The sequence below is a fragment of the Trichechus manatus genome, unplaced genomic scaffold (assembly GCF_000243295.1).
Source record: "Trichechus manatus latirostris isolate Lorelei unplaced genomic scaffold, TriManLat1.0 scaffold00212, whole genome shotgun sequence".
Classification (NCBI taxonomy): domain Eukaryota; kingdom Metazoa; phylum Chordata; class Mammalia; order Sirenia; family Trichechidae; genus Trichechus; species Trichechus manatus.
This window is the reverse complement of record NW_004444148.1, coordinates 437,091-452,886: the sequence shown is the minus strand read 5'-3', so window position 1 is coordinate 452,886 and position 15,796 is coordinate 437,091. Positions and strand designations below refer to the sequence as shown.

Sequence of the window (15,796 nt, the reverse complement as noted above, 5' to 3'; positions counted from 1 at the left end):
TTTTATTTTTGCACTTTCTATATTTTCTAAATCTTTCTCAATAAATATTCCATACTCAAAACAAATCAGAATCTCTACATATTTTAATTAAATTAACCTATTCCTAAAGGGAAGGGCAACTTTGTTTCATTTTCAAGCAATCTACTGTAAAAGGTTTTTAAATAGAGTCAGAGATTTCTTTTCTCTACAGGAGCAATACCTATTAAAATATCAGTCCCCTTGAATGGGAAAATCACTGAAAATTCAGGACCTTATGTAATATCTCATGCTTAGAGTTTCAGAGTTACTAAATTGGAGTAATCAATGGTAAAGTCCAAAGTTTCTACTGAATGTTGATTGTAACACTCTAGGGTGTTGTTTGGTCCCTGTGATGTGAAAGCATTACCTTGTGTTAGCCAGCTATGGGGGAAGAAGGCTTGTTTGGCTTAACACACAAATCCTTTTTATTGTGAATTTTTGTTGTTTCCTCAGCCATTTGCAAACTAGTTGTCTGGACACCATAAACTCTAATTAAAGGTGAGTGATATCATGATTTCATTTTCATTCTTAATATTTCAACTTGTAAATCGTGTTTCCAACGAACTTCTCCTTTCACACGTGAACATTTATACTCAGACTACAGCCATTTCTTTCTTTCTTTTAAAATAAGATATAACTACTTTGCTTAAATCTCAAAAGAGCCAAAGACTCCAGTTTCTTAAGAAAATGTGCTTCTAGAGAGCAACTTTGTTGAAGTCACATTTTTCTATGAGTTAAACTACAGTTTGAAAGTAAACAAACCCTTTATCCAAAGGCTCGGTCATAAACCTGAACGCCTCAGCCTAGCCCTGCATGATAGACATCATCTCTTGAGCCTCTGGGGAAGGCAGAGCAAACAAAAAAAAAAATCAGAAGAGGAAGAAGAAATCAGAGATTTGAGAATTTTAAAAGGAGCTGGAAAGGAAGAACCTACAGTCGGGTAAACTGGTGAACCCTCGGAAATAGGGTAAGACATTGTGCAGAACTGCCTTGCAGACAAATCATTCACATTCATGGGACGATGGTGCATTGGAAGGTTACAGGTCTGAATAAGATGGACTTCACTTTTGACTAGAATTCTCTAAATGCCGACAAAGCCATCTTTAATGGCTCAATGGGATCACTGATTTTCAGAGAGTTCAAGAAGAGGTGCCAATTATGAGAAAACAGCAGGATTGTTGTACTTTTACCTTGGTGCTGAGGGGGGATGTTTTTCCTGATGGTCAGAGAAAGAGCTGTATTCACTGAACATTCTTCTGCTTCATGTTTATATGAAAACTGTATAATAGTAGGTAAGATGCCTGTATGTCATTTTAGATAACTCCGAAATACCTAGAGATGTAGGAAATTAATAAGTAGGAACAATTTGATATTACATGCTGCGTCAGGGTAACAAAAAAAAAAACAGAGAGTTATCTTTATTTGAATGAAAATTATCTATTTACAATAAAACAATTGTTGATCATAACAATGAAATGTTATAAAAGGAGACACTACCAATTAGCTCTTGTATTAGCATCTCATCAGATAAGAAATTTTGATATTATCATCTTAATTTATAGCATCTTCCAAATTGCTTCAGGACAATCATAGCCAAAGAAGAGATCATAGTATTTTATAAGGGGTCTGTTCCTGAAGTTTTTGATGATAAGTGGGATAAATCCACCCATACTTTTCAAGCTTTTGAGAGTTAAAGCATTTGGTGTGTGCTAAGAACTGATTACCAGTAATCTCTTATAATGCAACTTCTCCCAGTAATTTATTTACTAGCTGATTCCACAAGATACTTTAAGAATTTGTTTTTCCTGTAATTAAGAGGAATATTCTGGAAGGTTTCTGTCTCTTCCTATGCCAAAATCTAAATCAAAAAACAGCTCCGTTTAGGTTTCCTTGTTATCCATGGCATCCGAATGCAAAGCAGTCCCTATATGAGAAGATCCCAGTTGGGGAAAGGAAAATAGTCTGTCTAGTGTTAACAGAAATTTTTCTCACTGTTTTGGAGCCTCAGCTCCCAATGGCCCTGAAGCCAATGAAAAATCACCCTATCTTATGCTTTATTATTCATGATTAAAAGACACTTATATGTTCTTTGGGGGAGGAGCTTATGGCATAGACTGGAAACCCAAATAGTTCTCAGAATACCACAGAATAGAAAAGGATATACATGGGCGAAGGTATCACTGCCAACTATCCATTTGGTCATTTTCTAAATAAAAAAGGATATGCTTCAGGAGTTGCAAACTGAAACAAGTTCTTGCCTCATGAAATTGGAAGTGTGAAAAGTGGCATAGAAAAGAGTTCACATAGCTCCTCTTCTTTCTCCTCCCACTCCTGTTCCTCCCCATCTGCCTTTTCTGCTTCTTCGGTCTCCTCCTGAAATCCTTCTGCTGAGCTCTTTTCTGGGCTCAGATAACACCTTGATAAGACCACTATTCATAACATACAATATTAATCATACTTTTATCATAATATTACCTTTCTCCCTCAGAGGACTTAAGATCTTGAAGGAAATGAAGTATGCTTTACTCATCTTTTCATCCTCATAGTCTAATGCAGAACCCAGCACAAAATAGTCACTCAATCCATGTTGTTTAAATTAAGTTACAGCAATAACACCATAACTCTTAAAAAGAGGAGTACTTGCCAAGTATATTCAAACTTTAAAATATCCATAATGTTAAACAATGTTAAGCATTTTCTAAGGTTAAAAGACACCAGTAGGATGGGAAAATCCTATTAGAGTAATATTTATAGTATTTTTTCTCATCTTGTTTATTAACGGTAAATATTATAAAAGATAAAAAATAAAGAAAAATCATCCTATATGGAGATTGGGTCTGATATTTAGGGCTCATCATTCTGGCTTGTCACTGCCTAAGTTCTATGTAAAAGGAGCCCTGTGGAGCAATGGTTAAGTGCTCAGCTGCTAAACGAAAAGTCAGTAGTTGAAACTCACCAGCTGCTCTGCAGGAGAAAGATGCGGCAGTCTGCTTCCATATAGATCACAGCCTTGGAAACCCTACGGGGCAGTTCTACTCTGTCCTGTATGGTAGTTATAAATTGCAATTGACTCAATGGCAATGGGTTTGGTTTTTGGGTTTTTTAAGTTCCATCTGGAGTCACCCTTTCCATGTTCCAAGTCCTCTTCCAAAAACATTTGGAATTAGTGGCAGTTCTCTGTTGATGTACTGCTGCAATCGCTTTTGAATAATCTTCAGCAAAATTTTACTTGCATCTGATATTAATGACATTGTTCTATAACATGGAACTAGGGATATCATTGCTGATGTCAGATGGATCTTGGCTGAAAGCAGAGAGTACCAGAAAGATGTTTACCTGTGTCTTATTGACTATGCAAAGGCATTCAACTGTGTGGATCATAACAAATTATGGATAACATTGGGAAGAATGAGAATTCCAGAACACTTAATTGTGCTTATGAGGAACCTGTACATAGACCAAGAGGCAGTCGTTCAAACAGAACAGGGAGATACTGCGTGGTTTAACATGAGGAAATGTGTGTGTCAGGGTTGTATCCTTTCACCATACTTATTCAATCTGCATGCTAAGCAAATAATCTGAGAAATTGGACTATATGAAGAAGAACAGGGCATCAGGATTGGAGGAAGGCTCATTAACAATCTGCAATATGCAGATGACACAACTTTGCTTGCTGAAAGTGAAGAGGACTTCAAGCACTTACTGATGAAGACCAAGACTACAGCCTTCAATATAGATTACATCTCAACATAAAACAAAATTCTTCACCATAGGATCAATATGCAACATCATATTAAACAGAGAAAAGATTGAAGTTGTCAAGGATTTCATTTTACTTGGATCCACAATCAATGCCCATGGAAGCAGCAGTCCAGAAATCAAAGGATGCATTGCACTGGGCAAATCTGCTGCAAAAGACTTCTTTAAAGTGTTAAAAAGCAAAGATGTCACTTTAAGGACTAAGGTGTGCCTGACCCAAGCGATAATATTTTCAGTCAACTCATGTGCATGCGAAAGTTGGACAATGAATAAGGAAGACAGAAGAAGAATTGGAGCCTTTGAATTACGGTTTTGGCAAAGAATGTTGAACATACCATGGACTGCCAAAAGAACAAACAAATCTGTCTTGGAAGAAGTACAACCAGAATGTTCCTTAGAAGTGAGGATGGCAAGACTTCATCTCAAATACTTTGGACATGTTATCAGGAGGGACCAGTCCCTGGAGAAGGACATCTGCTTGGTAAAGTAGAGGGTCAACGAAAAAGAAGAAGACCCTCAGCGAGATGGACTGACACAATGGCTGCAACAATGGGCTCAAGCTTAACAATGATTATGAGGATGATGGTTCAGGACCAGGCAGTGTTTCATTCTGTTGTACATAGGGTCACTGAGTCAGAACCGACTAGACAACACCTAACAACAACAATCTGGAGTCCCTGGATGGCACAAATAGTTAATGAGCTCAGCTGATATCCAAAAGTTTGGAGGTTTGGGTTCACCCATAGGTACCTTGGAAGAAAGACCTGGTGATCTACTTCTAAAAACATAGGCCACTAAAAACCCTATGGAGCACAGTTCTACTCTGACACACATGGGGTCACCATGAGTCAAAATCAACTCTACAGCAACTTTTTTTTTTTTAAGTTCTATCTGGTCACTCTTGTCCCAATGCCCTCTAGCTCTGTGCTGCTGAGGAAAACTAGGAAAGGTGAGCTACTTACCCCAGTTCTGTCAAGTTGATTCCAAATGATAGCGACCCTATAGGACAGAGTAGAACTGCCCCAGAGGGTTTCCAGGATGTGGCTGGTGGATTCCAACTGCCGGCCTTTTGGTTAGCAGCCGCAGGTCGCTATAGCTTTTAACCACTGTGCCACCAGAGCTACTTTCCAGTGATCTAAAATCAGCAGGTAAATACAGTGATCTATAAAGGAAATTCTCATTTTTATGGCTGAAATCGCCTAGGGCCATAGCAGCTTGTTTATGAGTGAGATGAAAAAGCTTGGATAAAAAGCATGGCTGTTGTTGTTAGGTGCCGTCGAGTCAGTTCCGACCCATAGCTACCCCGTGGACAACAGAATGAAACACTGCCAGGTCCTGGGCCATCCTCACAATCATTGTTATGCTTGAGCCCATTATTGCAGCCACTGTGTCAATCCATCTCATTGAGAGACTTCCTCTTTTTCACTGACTCTCTATTTTACCAAGCATGATGTCCTTCTCTAGGGACTGGTCCCTCCTGATAACATGTCCAAAGTATTTGAGATGAAGTCTTGCCATCCTTGCTTCCAAGAAGCACTCCGGCTGTATTTCTTCCAAGACAGACTTGTTCATTCTTCTGGCAGTCCATGGTATAGTCAATGTTCTTCACCAACACCATAATTCAAAGTCTCAACTCTTCTTTGATCTTCCTTATTAATTGTCCAGCTTTCACATGCATGTGAGGCGATTGAAAATATCATAGCTGGGTCAAGCACACCTTAGTCCTCAAAGTGACATCTTTGCTTTTTAACACTTTAAACAGGTCTTTTGCAGCAGATTTCCCAATGCAGTACATCGTTTGATTTTCCGACTGCTGCTTCTATGGGCATAAATTGTACATCCAAGTAAAATGAAATCCTTGACAACCTCAATCTTTTCTACGTTTATCATGATGTTGCTTATTGGTCCAGTTGTGAGGATTTTTGTTTTCTTTATGTTGAGGGGCAATCCATACTGAAGGCTGTAGTCTTTGATTTTCATCAGTAAGTGCTTCAAGTCCTCTTCACTTTCAGCAAGCAAAGCTGTGTCATCTGCATATTGCAGACTGTTGATGAGTCTTCCTCCAATCCTTATGCCACATTCTTCTTCATATAGTCCAGCTTCTCGGATTATTTTCTCAGCATACAGACTGAATAACTATGATGAAAGGAAACAACTCTGATGCACACCTTTCTTAATTTTAAACCATGCAGTATCTTCTTGCTCTGTTCGATCTACTGCCTCTTGGTCTAAGTACGAGTTCTTCATGAGTACAATTAAGTGTTCTGGAATTCCCATTCTTTGCAAAGTGAACCATAATTTGTTATGATCCACACAGTCAAATTCCTTCGCATAGTCAATAAAACATAAGTAAACATCTTTCTGGTATTCTCTGCTTTCAGCCAAGATCCATCTGACATCAGCAATGATATCCCTTGGTGCCACATCCTCTTCTGAATCCAGTTTGAATTTCTGGCAGTTCCCTGTGGATGTACTGCTGCAACTGCTTTTGAATGACCTTCAGCAAAATTTTACTTGCATGTGATATTAATGATATTGTTTGATAATTTCCACATTCTGTTGGCTACACCGCTTAAGCCCATACATACACTATAAGTGTTCTAAGAGATATTTTAAAAAATGTCTATTGCTGTGTGTATGTATGTGTGTATACTAAATGTTCACAATCAGGATAATGGTTAAATTAAATATAATATTTACATACGGTGTAAAAATATATAGCTATTAAAGGAATGAAGTAGATATGCATATATTGATGTGTAAAGATCTTTAAGGTATATTATGAAGTGAAAAATAGCAAAGTGTGAGTTGTATACATTGTATGTTCCTTTTGGGGTATATATTTAAAGAATACTCATACATGTATATGTGTACTCTGATTTATGGAAGAATTTTCCCTCTATGACCTAAAAAAGGCAGGGGGGGTGAGGAAGAGTGATGAGGTTTAGGAAGAGGTTCTAGGGACACGTAGGAAAAGAGAATCCAAGCCTTATACCTTTCAATTCATCCCTTTCTGTTCTGATTAAATTTTTTTAACATAGGCATGTATTATTTATACTTTTGTTTGCTTCTTTTTTTTTTTTTCTTTTTTTTTATTGTGTTTTAGGTGAAAGTTTACAGGGCAAATTAGTATCTCATTAAACAGTTTATACACAAATTGTTTTGTGACATTGGTTGCAATCCTCGAGATGTGTGAACACTCTTGCTTTCTACACCCTGGTTTCCCCATTTCCATTCATCCTATTTTCCTGTCCCTTCCTGCCTTCTTGTCTTTGCTTTTGGATAAGTGTTGCCCATTTGGCGTCATTTACATGACATGAGCTAAGAAGCATGATCCTCATGTGTGTCATTGTTTGTTTTATAGACCTGTGTAATCTTTGGCTGAAGGGTGAACTTCGGTAGAGACTTCAGTTCTGAGTTAAAAGGGTGTCTGGGGACCACAGTCTCTACGTTCCTCCAGTCTCTGTCAGACCAATAAGTCTGGTATTTTTCTTTTTTTGTGAATTTGAATTTTGTTCTACTTTTTTCTCTTGCTCAGTCCCAGGCCCTCTACTGTGATCCCTGTCAGAGCAGTCAGTTGGTGTTAACCAGGCACCATCTAGTTCTTCTCAGCTCAGGCTGGTGGAGGCTGTGGTACTTGTGGTCCATTAGTCTTCTGGACTACCATTTCCCATGTGTCTTTGGTTTTCTTCATTCTTCTTTTCTCCAGATGGGATGGGACCAGCAGATGTATCTTAGATGGCCAAGCACGAGCTTTTAAGACCCCAGAGGTTACTCACCAAAGTTAGATGTAGAACATTTTCTTTATGAACTAGGTTATGCCAATTGACCTAGATGTCCCCTGAGAACATGGTCCCTAGCAATCCGCCTAGTAAGTCAGTCCCTCAGGGTATTTTGATGTGTCTGTGAAGTTTCTATGACCTTGCCTTGGTGATGTTGTGCTGACTTCCCCTATAATGTGTACTGTCTTTTTCTTCACCAAAGTTACCATTTATCTACTATCTAGTTAGTGATTTCCCCTCCCAAAACTCTCCTCACTTGTAACTATCAAAGATCGTTTCTTTCTGTGTGTAAACCTCTTCTTGAGTTTTTATAATAGTGGTCTTATGCAGTATTTGTCCTTTTGTGATTGGCTTATTTCATTCAGCATAATGCCCTCCAGATTCATTCATGTTGTGAGATGTTTCAAGGATTCATCATTATTCTTTATTATTGCATAGTTTTCCATTGTATGTATGTACCATAGTTGTTTTCATCTTTTTGCTATTGTGAAAAATGCTGCAATGAATATAAGTATGCATAGGTCTATTCGTGTGATGGCTCTTATTTCTCTAGCATAAGTTCCTAGGAGTGGGATTAATGGATCATATATTTCTATTTCTAAATTTTTAAGGAAGTGCCATATCATTTCTCATAGTGGTTGTACCACTTTATATTTCCACCAGCAGTGCATAAGTGTTCCCATCTACCCAGAGCCTCTCCAACATTTGTTATTTTCTGTTTTTTTGATTTGTGCCGGTAATGTCAGGGTGAGATGGTATCTCATTGTAGTTTTGATTTGCATTTCTCTAATGGATAATGATAGAGAGCATTTCCTCATGTGTCTTTTAGCTGCCTGAATGTCCTCTTTGGTGAAGGGTAAATTCATATCCTTTGCCCATTTTTTAATTGGATTATTTGTCTTTTTATTGCTATCGTGTTGCAGTATCTTACAGATTTTACAGAACCAATTTTTGGTCTTGTTGATTCTTTCTATTGTTTTTCTGTTCTCTATTTCATCCTGCTATGATCTTTATTATTTCCTTTCTTCTGGTGACTCTGGGCTAATTTTCTCCTCTCTTTCTATTTGTTCGAGTTGTAGGGCTAACATTTTGATGTTGATCCTTTCTTCTTTTTGAAGTCAAGTTGATTGATTGTGGCCTTTAGATATTCTGTATCTTTGTTGGTTTTTTTTTTTCTAGATGTTCTGTCCTTTACCAATAGTGGTGTGTTGAAAGTCTTCTACTATTATTGTGGAACTGTCTATTTCTTTTTTCAGTGCTGTCAGAGTGTGTTTTATGTATTTAGGAGTCCTGTCGTTGGGTGCATAGATATTTATTAAGGTTATGTCTTCTTGGTGAATTGCCCCTTTAATCATTATGGAATGTCTTTCCTTGCCTTTTGTGATGACTTTTGCCTTACAGTCTATTTTATCTGAGATTAGTATTGCCACTTCTGCTCTTTTTTGGTTGCAGTTTGCTTGATATATTTTTTCCTTTCTTTTATTTTTAATATATTTACATATTTGTGTCTAAGGTGTGTCTCTTGTAGACAGCATAATGATGGGTCATGCTTTTTTATCCATTCTGTCACTCTCCGCCTCTTTACGGGTGCATTTAAGCCTTTTACATTCACTGTGATCATAGATAGCTGTGAATTTATTGCTGTCATTTCGTTGTGCTTTTTTTGTGGTGCTGATGTTTTCTTTGTTCCTCTTACTTTCCTGAGTTTCTTTGGTTTGTTGAATTTCTTTCATTATTATAGATTTTGTGTTTATTGAGTCTTTATGTTTTTCTTCTTTTTTATTTTGAAGAGTAGATTTGATAACTATCCTTGTGGTTACATTGAAATTTACACTAATCTTCCTACTTTTAAATCAGTCATTTATTACTTGATATTGCCTTCATTTCTTCTCCATTTGAAAGTTCTATTCCTACACCATTTATTCCCCTTTTTTTGTTTTGACATTATCATCATTTACAGGTTGATGTCTCTAGTTCTCATTTTAAAATATTTTAGTTTTATTATTGAGAGTTCTTTACCTAGGCTGGTGTCTGGCTGATGCTGTCCTTTGTCCTAGCCTCAGGTTGTTATATGCCATTGTTGGTTCTCTAACCTAAGGACTCCCATTAATATTTCTTATAAATTTGGTTTTTTTGTTTGTTTGTTTGTTTGTTTTTTACAAATTCCCTTAATTTATGTTTATCTGGAAATTTCCTAATTTTACCCCTTGTATTTAAGAGAGAGTTTTGCAGGATATATTATTCTTGGCTGGCAATTTTTTTCTTTCAAGGTTTTATATATGTCATCCGATTGCCTTCTTGCCTGCATAGTTTCTGCCTAGTAATCAGAGTTTAGTCTTATTGTTTTCCCTTTATAAGCGACTTTTCATTTTTCTTGAGCTGCTCTCAGAACTCTTTCTTTGTCTTTGGTTTTGGTAAGTGTGATTATGATATGTCTTGGTAATTTTCTTTAAGCGTCTATCCTATATGCGGTTCCTTGAGCTTCCTGGATGGTCAGCTTTTTGTCTTTCATGATATTGGGAAGTTTTCTTCCAGCAAATCTTCAACAATCCTGTCTGTGTTTTCCATTTTCTCCCCCTCTACTGGAACTCTTATCACGTGCAACCTTTTCTCTTGATTGTGTCCCTCATAATTCTTAGCTTTTCTTCATTCTTTTCTCTGATTTATCTTCAAACAAAATCACATCCATGGATTTGTCTTCAATCTCGCTGATTCTGTCTTCCATTGTTTCAAATTTGCTCCTAAAACCTTCTATTGAGTTTTCCATTTCTGAAACTTTGTTATTTTTCTTTTGGATTTCTAGTTGCTGTTTTTGCATGATTTCTAATTGTTTGTTTATTTTGAAGTTTTGTGCTTGTATTATTTTCCTGACTTCTTTTATTGCTTTGTCAGTGTTTTCCTTGATTTTGGCTTTTGTGTGTGTGTGTGTGTGTGTGTGTGTGTGTATTTTCCATGATTTTGTCTGTATTTTCCTTGGTCTCTTTCTTTATCACTTGGAGAGCCCTAATATTAGTCTTTTGAATTTCATATCACGTAGTTCCACTGCCTTTTCTTCTACCAGAAGGTCATCTGATTATTTATTTTGGTAACTTTTTGGCACCATCTTGTCCTGCTTTTTTATATGTTTTGATGTTGTCTCCTGTCTCTAAGACATTCAGGTACTGTTTTCTTTATTTATTGATTGTACGTTTATTTGTTTTATCCTGCTTATTTGTTTTGTTTTGATATGTCTGGGCAGGTGGGCCGGACTTGCTTTGTTACTTGCTCATCTGTGGGCACAATAGCTCTCACTACCTTGTACAGATAGGCAGGGAAGATTGCTTAGCTGCGATGCAGTGGAGTGAGGCTGGTGGTTAGGTAGGGCGTGGAGCCAGGATGCTCAGCTATGGGGCATCTGTACAGGACTGGTGAGAAGGGAGGGGCCAGGGCTGTGTCATTTGGCTGCAGCATAGCGGGGCAGAGCAGGTGGGGGAGAAGGGTGTGGAGTCAGGTTTTACGGTTGTGGCTCAGTGGTTCAGAGTTGGCAGGGAGAGAGGGGCACAGGTATAGAAAATCAGCTGCAGGGCAGTGGGTCAGAGCCAGCGGGGAAGGAATTGTACAGCCAGGGCACTCATCTGTGGGGCAGTGTGGCAGGAGGGGCATGGGTATGGGTAGCCCAGCTGTGGCTCAGGGGAGCAGAGCCAGTGGACAGGGAGGGGGCATAGGCAGGGTCCATTAGCTGCAGTGAAGGGGGGTGAAGTAGGTGGGGAGTGAGTGGCATGGGTTGGGGTACTCAGCTGTGGGATGTGGGTAGAGCCAGCAGGGAGGGAGTGGCACAGCCAGGGTGCTCTGCTGTGGGGCAGCAGAGCAGACCCAGCAGGAAGGGAGGGGGCGTGGGCACGGTTGCCTGGCTATAGTGAAGCCGGGTGAAGCCGGTTGGGAGTGAGGGGCATGGGTAACCCTATGTACAACAGAAATGAAATACTGCCTGGTCCTGCACCATCTTCACAATCATTGCTATGTTTCAGCCCATTGTTGCAGCCACTGTGTCAATCTATCTCATTGACGGTCATCCTCTTTTTTGCTGACCTTCTACTTTACCAAGCGTGATGTCCTTCTCCAGGGACTGGTCCCTCCTGATAACATGTCCAAAGTTCAGGAGACAAAGTCTCACCATCCTCACTTCTATGGAGTGTTCTGGCTGTATTTCTTCCAAGACAGATTTGTTCATTCTTCTTGCAGTTCATTGTATATTCAATATTCTTCACCAACACCATAATTCAAATATATCAATTCTTCTTCAGTCTTCCTTATTCAATGTCCAGTTTTTCAGTTTTTGCATGCATGTGAGGCAATTGAAAATAGCATCGCTTAGGTCAGGCACACATTAGTCCTCTCTCTCTCTCTCTCTATATATATATATACATATATATATAGAGAGAGAGAGAGAGAGAGATGAAACCAAAAATCAAATCCATTGCCATCAAGTCGATTCCAATTCACAGCAACACTATAGGACAGAGTAACAGAGTAGAACTGCCCCATAGGGTTTCCAAGGATCACCTGGTGGACTCAAACTGCCGACCTTTTGGTTAGCAGCCAAACTCTTAACCACTATGCCACCAGGGTTTACAGATACATAGATAGATAGACAGACAGACAGATAGATATCATGTTGTCTGTTTTGTTAGAGATAGAGATATTAAAATGGTAATAGTGGAAGTAGAGGTAGATATGGATTCCCAAATTCCTGTCAATAATTCAGGAATCCTCAAGGCTCTACAGCACACAGTGGGGAACAACTGGTCAAAGGATTCTCTGGTATCTAGCCATGGCTGGATAAAACCTCTCATGGCTTGGGAGGTGGAGCTCCAAGTATCTGGTCAGTATTGTAAGAAACTCGATGAAGACATACATTTCATCCAAGAACCAGGAATCTTGGGCTCTTAGTTGTCATGCAGTCTCTACGTTATTTTACCTCCTTGAGCCTCAGTTTCATCATGTATAAAATGAGGAGGCATGACCTGGAGGTTTCAAAGATGCTTCCTGCTCTAACTTCCAGGACTCTACACTTAGTTTGTCAGCTGCACTATCTCTATGTAGCAGGTCAAGCAGGGTTTCAGGGTGCTAAAAAACTAAACAAAACCTCCAGAAAAGGAGGCTTAAACTCCTTCCCTGGTACCCAAAAGTGTGAAGAACTGAAAAGTACTTGAGAATATTGTCCACAGAAAATAAGCAGTTTTTTTGAGAAGTATAATCCTATATGTTGTTGTTGTTAGGTGTTGTTGAGTCAATTTTTGTCTCATAGAGACCCCATGTGATAGAGTAGAATTGCCACCATAGAGTTTTTAGGCTGTAATCTTTATGCGAGCAGATTGCCAGGTGTTTTCTCCCACAGAGAAAATGGGTGAGTTTAAACTACCAACTTTTCAGTTAGCAGCCGAGTGCATAACCATTGCACCACCAGGGCTCCTTTTATAATACTATATAAGAAGCATCAGATACTTTTTTGGCTTGGAATGGGTTACAAGCATATACTACATACCTTGTCTTGTAGCCTCTCACTAGCAGTCAGGAGAACCAGCCCCTGGCAAAGACATCAGTCATTTAACTGAAAACCTAGGGGTAGCACATGCCACAACTTAACTAATAAAGGGAGTTATAATGATGAGAATCTTCCACTTTAAAAAGTTTTAGAAATGGGACTTGTATGCATGTGAATTTATAGGTTGATTTTCCTTAAGGAAGGCAGGCAGATGAAGCAGATGTTTCCTAGTATCACATTTGAGTCTGTGACTCAGACTGACTTGGAAAATTCTACCCCCAAGAAGTATTTGATATGCATTGTATATTTCCATTTCAGGGCTAGAAGTCTCTACAGGCATGGCCAGACTCTACATCTTGCACTTTATCCTGCTGGGTGCTTTGATTGACAAGAGCCAAGCCTGCTTCTGTGATCATTACCCATGGACTCAGTGGTCCAGCTGCTCAAAAACCTGCAATTCTGGAATCCAGAGAAGACAGAGGTGGGTGTGAGCTATGAAGCTTTTCTTTGTGTCCTGGAAGAGCTCAAGTACTTGGTTAGTAATATCAGAAGTGCCATCTAGGCAATTAAAGAAGAATATATCTCAAAGTTAGAAGTCATGAATTTGGATGGAATTTGAGTCTACTTTGCCCTCTCCTCAAAAATGATGGATTTCAAAAAAATATTAAGAATCTGTGCAAGATTTGCATTTGACTATTTAACTTACTTAGAATCACTACTCAAGCTTTTTTTTTTATCAGCACATAGCTCTGCTTGCATACACTTTAGTGAGTTAATTATAGAGAATTTTCTACTCATTAAAGCACGTCTAACAGGACCTCAATTGAGCAGCACTGTTAGCTATTAGCTTGATTGTTGGCATGTACAAGAAGGCAAGCAAACTGTGTTTACTTGATAGCAGTTAATAATTCAGTCTTTTCACTAATTCAGACTACTCATTCTCCATAGTGTCTTCTATACCATGGAGATGCTCACATGACATAGGGCAGAAAGGCATACATTTAATGTGTTTTGAATAACACTTTTTAGACACTTATTTTAGAAAACAATTTTTAAATCCCCTACGTGTTTGTCAGTTTGTCGTACTGTGGTGGTTTGCATGTTGCTGTGATGCTGGAAGCTATGCCACTGATATTTCAAATACCAGTGGTGTCATCCATAGTGAGCAGGTGAACAGCTGACATTCCAGACTAAAACAGATTAGGAAGAAGGACCTGGCAGTCTTCTACAGAAAAAAATTAGCCAGTGAAAACCTTATGAATAGCAGTGAAATGTCTGATATAGTGCCAGATGATCTCCTCAAGTTGAAAGGCACTCCAAATGCAACTGAGTAAGAGTTGTCTACTCAAAGTAAAGTCGACCTTAATGATGTGAGTGGAATCAAGCTTTCATGACCTTCATTTACTGATGTGGCACGACTTAAAATGGGAAGAAACAGTTGCAAACATCCACTGAGAATAGAAATGGAATGTATGCAGTATGAATCTAGGAAAGTTGAAAATAGTCAAAAAAGAAATGGAATGTATAAAGATCGATATCTTGCATCAGTGAGATGAAATGAGCTGGTATTGGCCATTTTAAATCAGAAAATCATATGGTCTACTATGCTGGAATGACAAACTGAAGAGGAATGGTGTTGCATTCATCGTCAAAAAGAACATTTCAAGATCTATTCTGAAGTACAATGCTGTCAGTGATAGGATAACATCCAGACACCTACAAGAATGACCAATTAATACAACTATTATTTATATTTATGCACCAATCACTAAGGCCAAAGATGAAGAAATTGAAGATTTTTACCAACTTCTGTAGTCTGAAATTGATCAAAGATGCAATCAAGATGCATTGATAATTACTGGTGATTGGAATGTGGAAGTTGGAAACAAAGAAGAAGGAATAGTTGTTGGAAAATATGGCTTCGGTGATAGAAACAATGCCAGAGATCACATGATAGAATTCTGCAAGATCAATGACTTCTTCATTACAAATACCTTTTTTTCAACAACACAAACGGTGACTATACACGTGGACCTCACCAGATGGAACACACAGAAATCAAGTCGACTACATCTGTGGAAAGAGATGATGAAAATGCTCCATATGATCAGTTAGAACAAGGCCAGGGGCCAACTGCCGACATACCATCAATTGCTCGTAGGAAAGTTCAAGCTGAAGCTGAAGAAAATTAGAACAAGTCCATGAGAGTCAAAGTACTATCTTGAATATATCCCACCTGAATTTAGAGACCATCTCAAGAATAGATTTGATGCATTCAACACTAATGACTGAAGATCAGACAAGTTGTGGAATGACATCAAGGATATCTTACATGAAGATGTACAGGAAGAAAGAAAAGAGCAAAATGGATGTCAGAAGAGACTCTGAAACTTGCTCTTGAACATAGAGCAGCTAAAGTGAAACAAAGAAATGATGAAGCAAAAGAGCTGAACAGAAGATTTCAAAGGGCGTATCAAGAAGCCAAAGTAAAGTACTTTAATGACTTGTGCAAAGACCTGAAGATAGAAAACCAAAAGGGAAGAACACACTCCGCATTTCTCAAGCTGAAAGAACTGAAGAAAAAAGTCAAGCCTCGGGTCGAAATTTTGAAAGATTCTACTGGGAAAATATTAAATGACACAGGAATCATCAAAAGAAGATGGAAGGAATACACAGGGTCACTGTACCAAAAAGAATTGGTTGACATTCAGCG

At 38.5% G+C, this 15,796-nt stretch overlaps 1 protein-coding gene across 1 annotated transcript in view; it reads left to right on the top strand.

Moving 5' to 3' along the window:
* Positions 1 to 13,407: 13,407 nt before the first annotated feature.
* Positions 13,408 to 15,796, top strand: part of C6 (complement C6) — an 82,170-nt gene continuing 79,781 nt past the window's right edge. Inside the window, exon 1 of the mRNA XM_004388437.3 lies at positions 13,408 to 13,564. Coding sequence (XP_004388494.1) covers positions 13,422 to 13,564 — 143 coding nt within the window. The 5' untranslated portion in view covers positions 13,408 to 13,421. The remainder of the gene's footprint in view (positions 13,565 to 15,796) is intronic.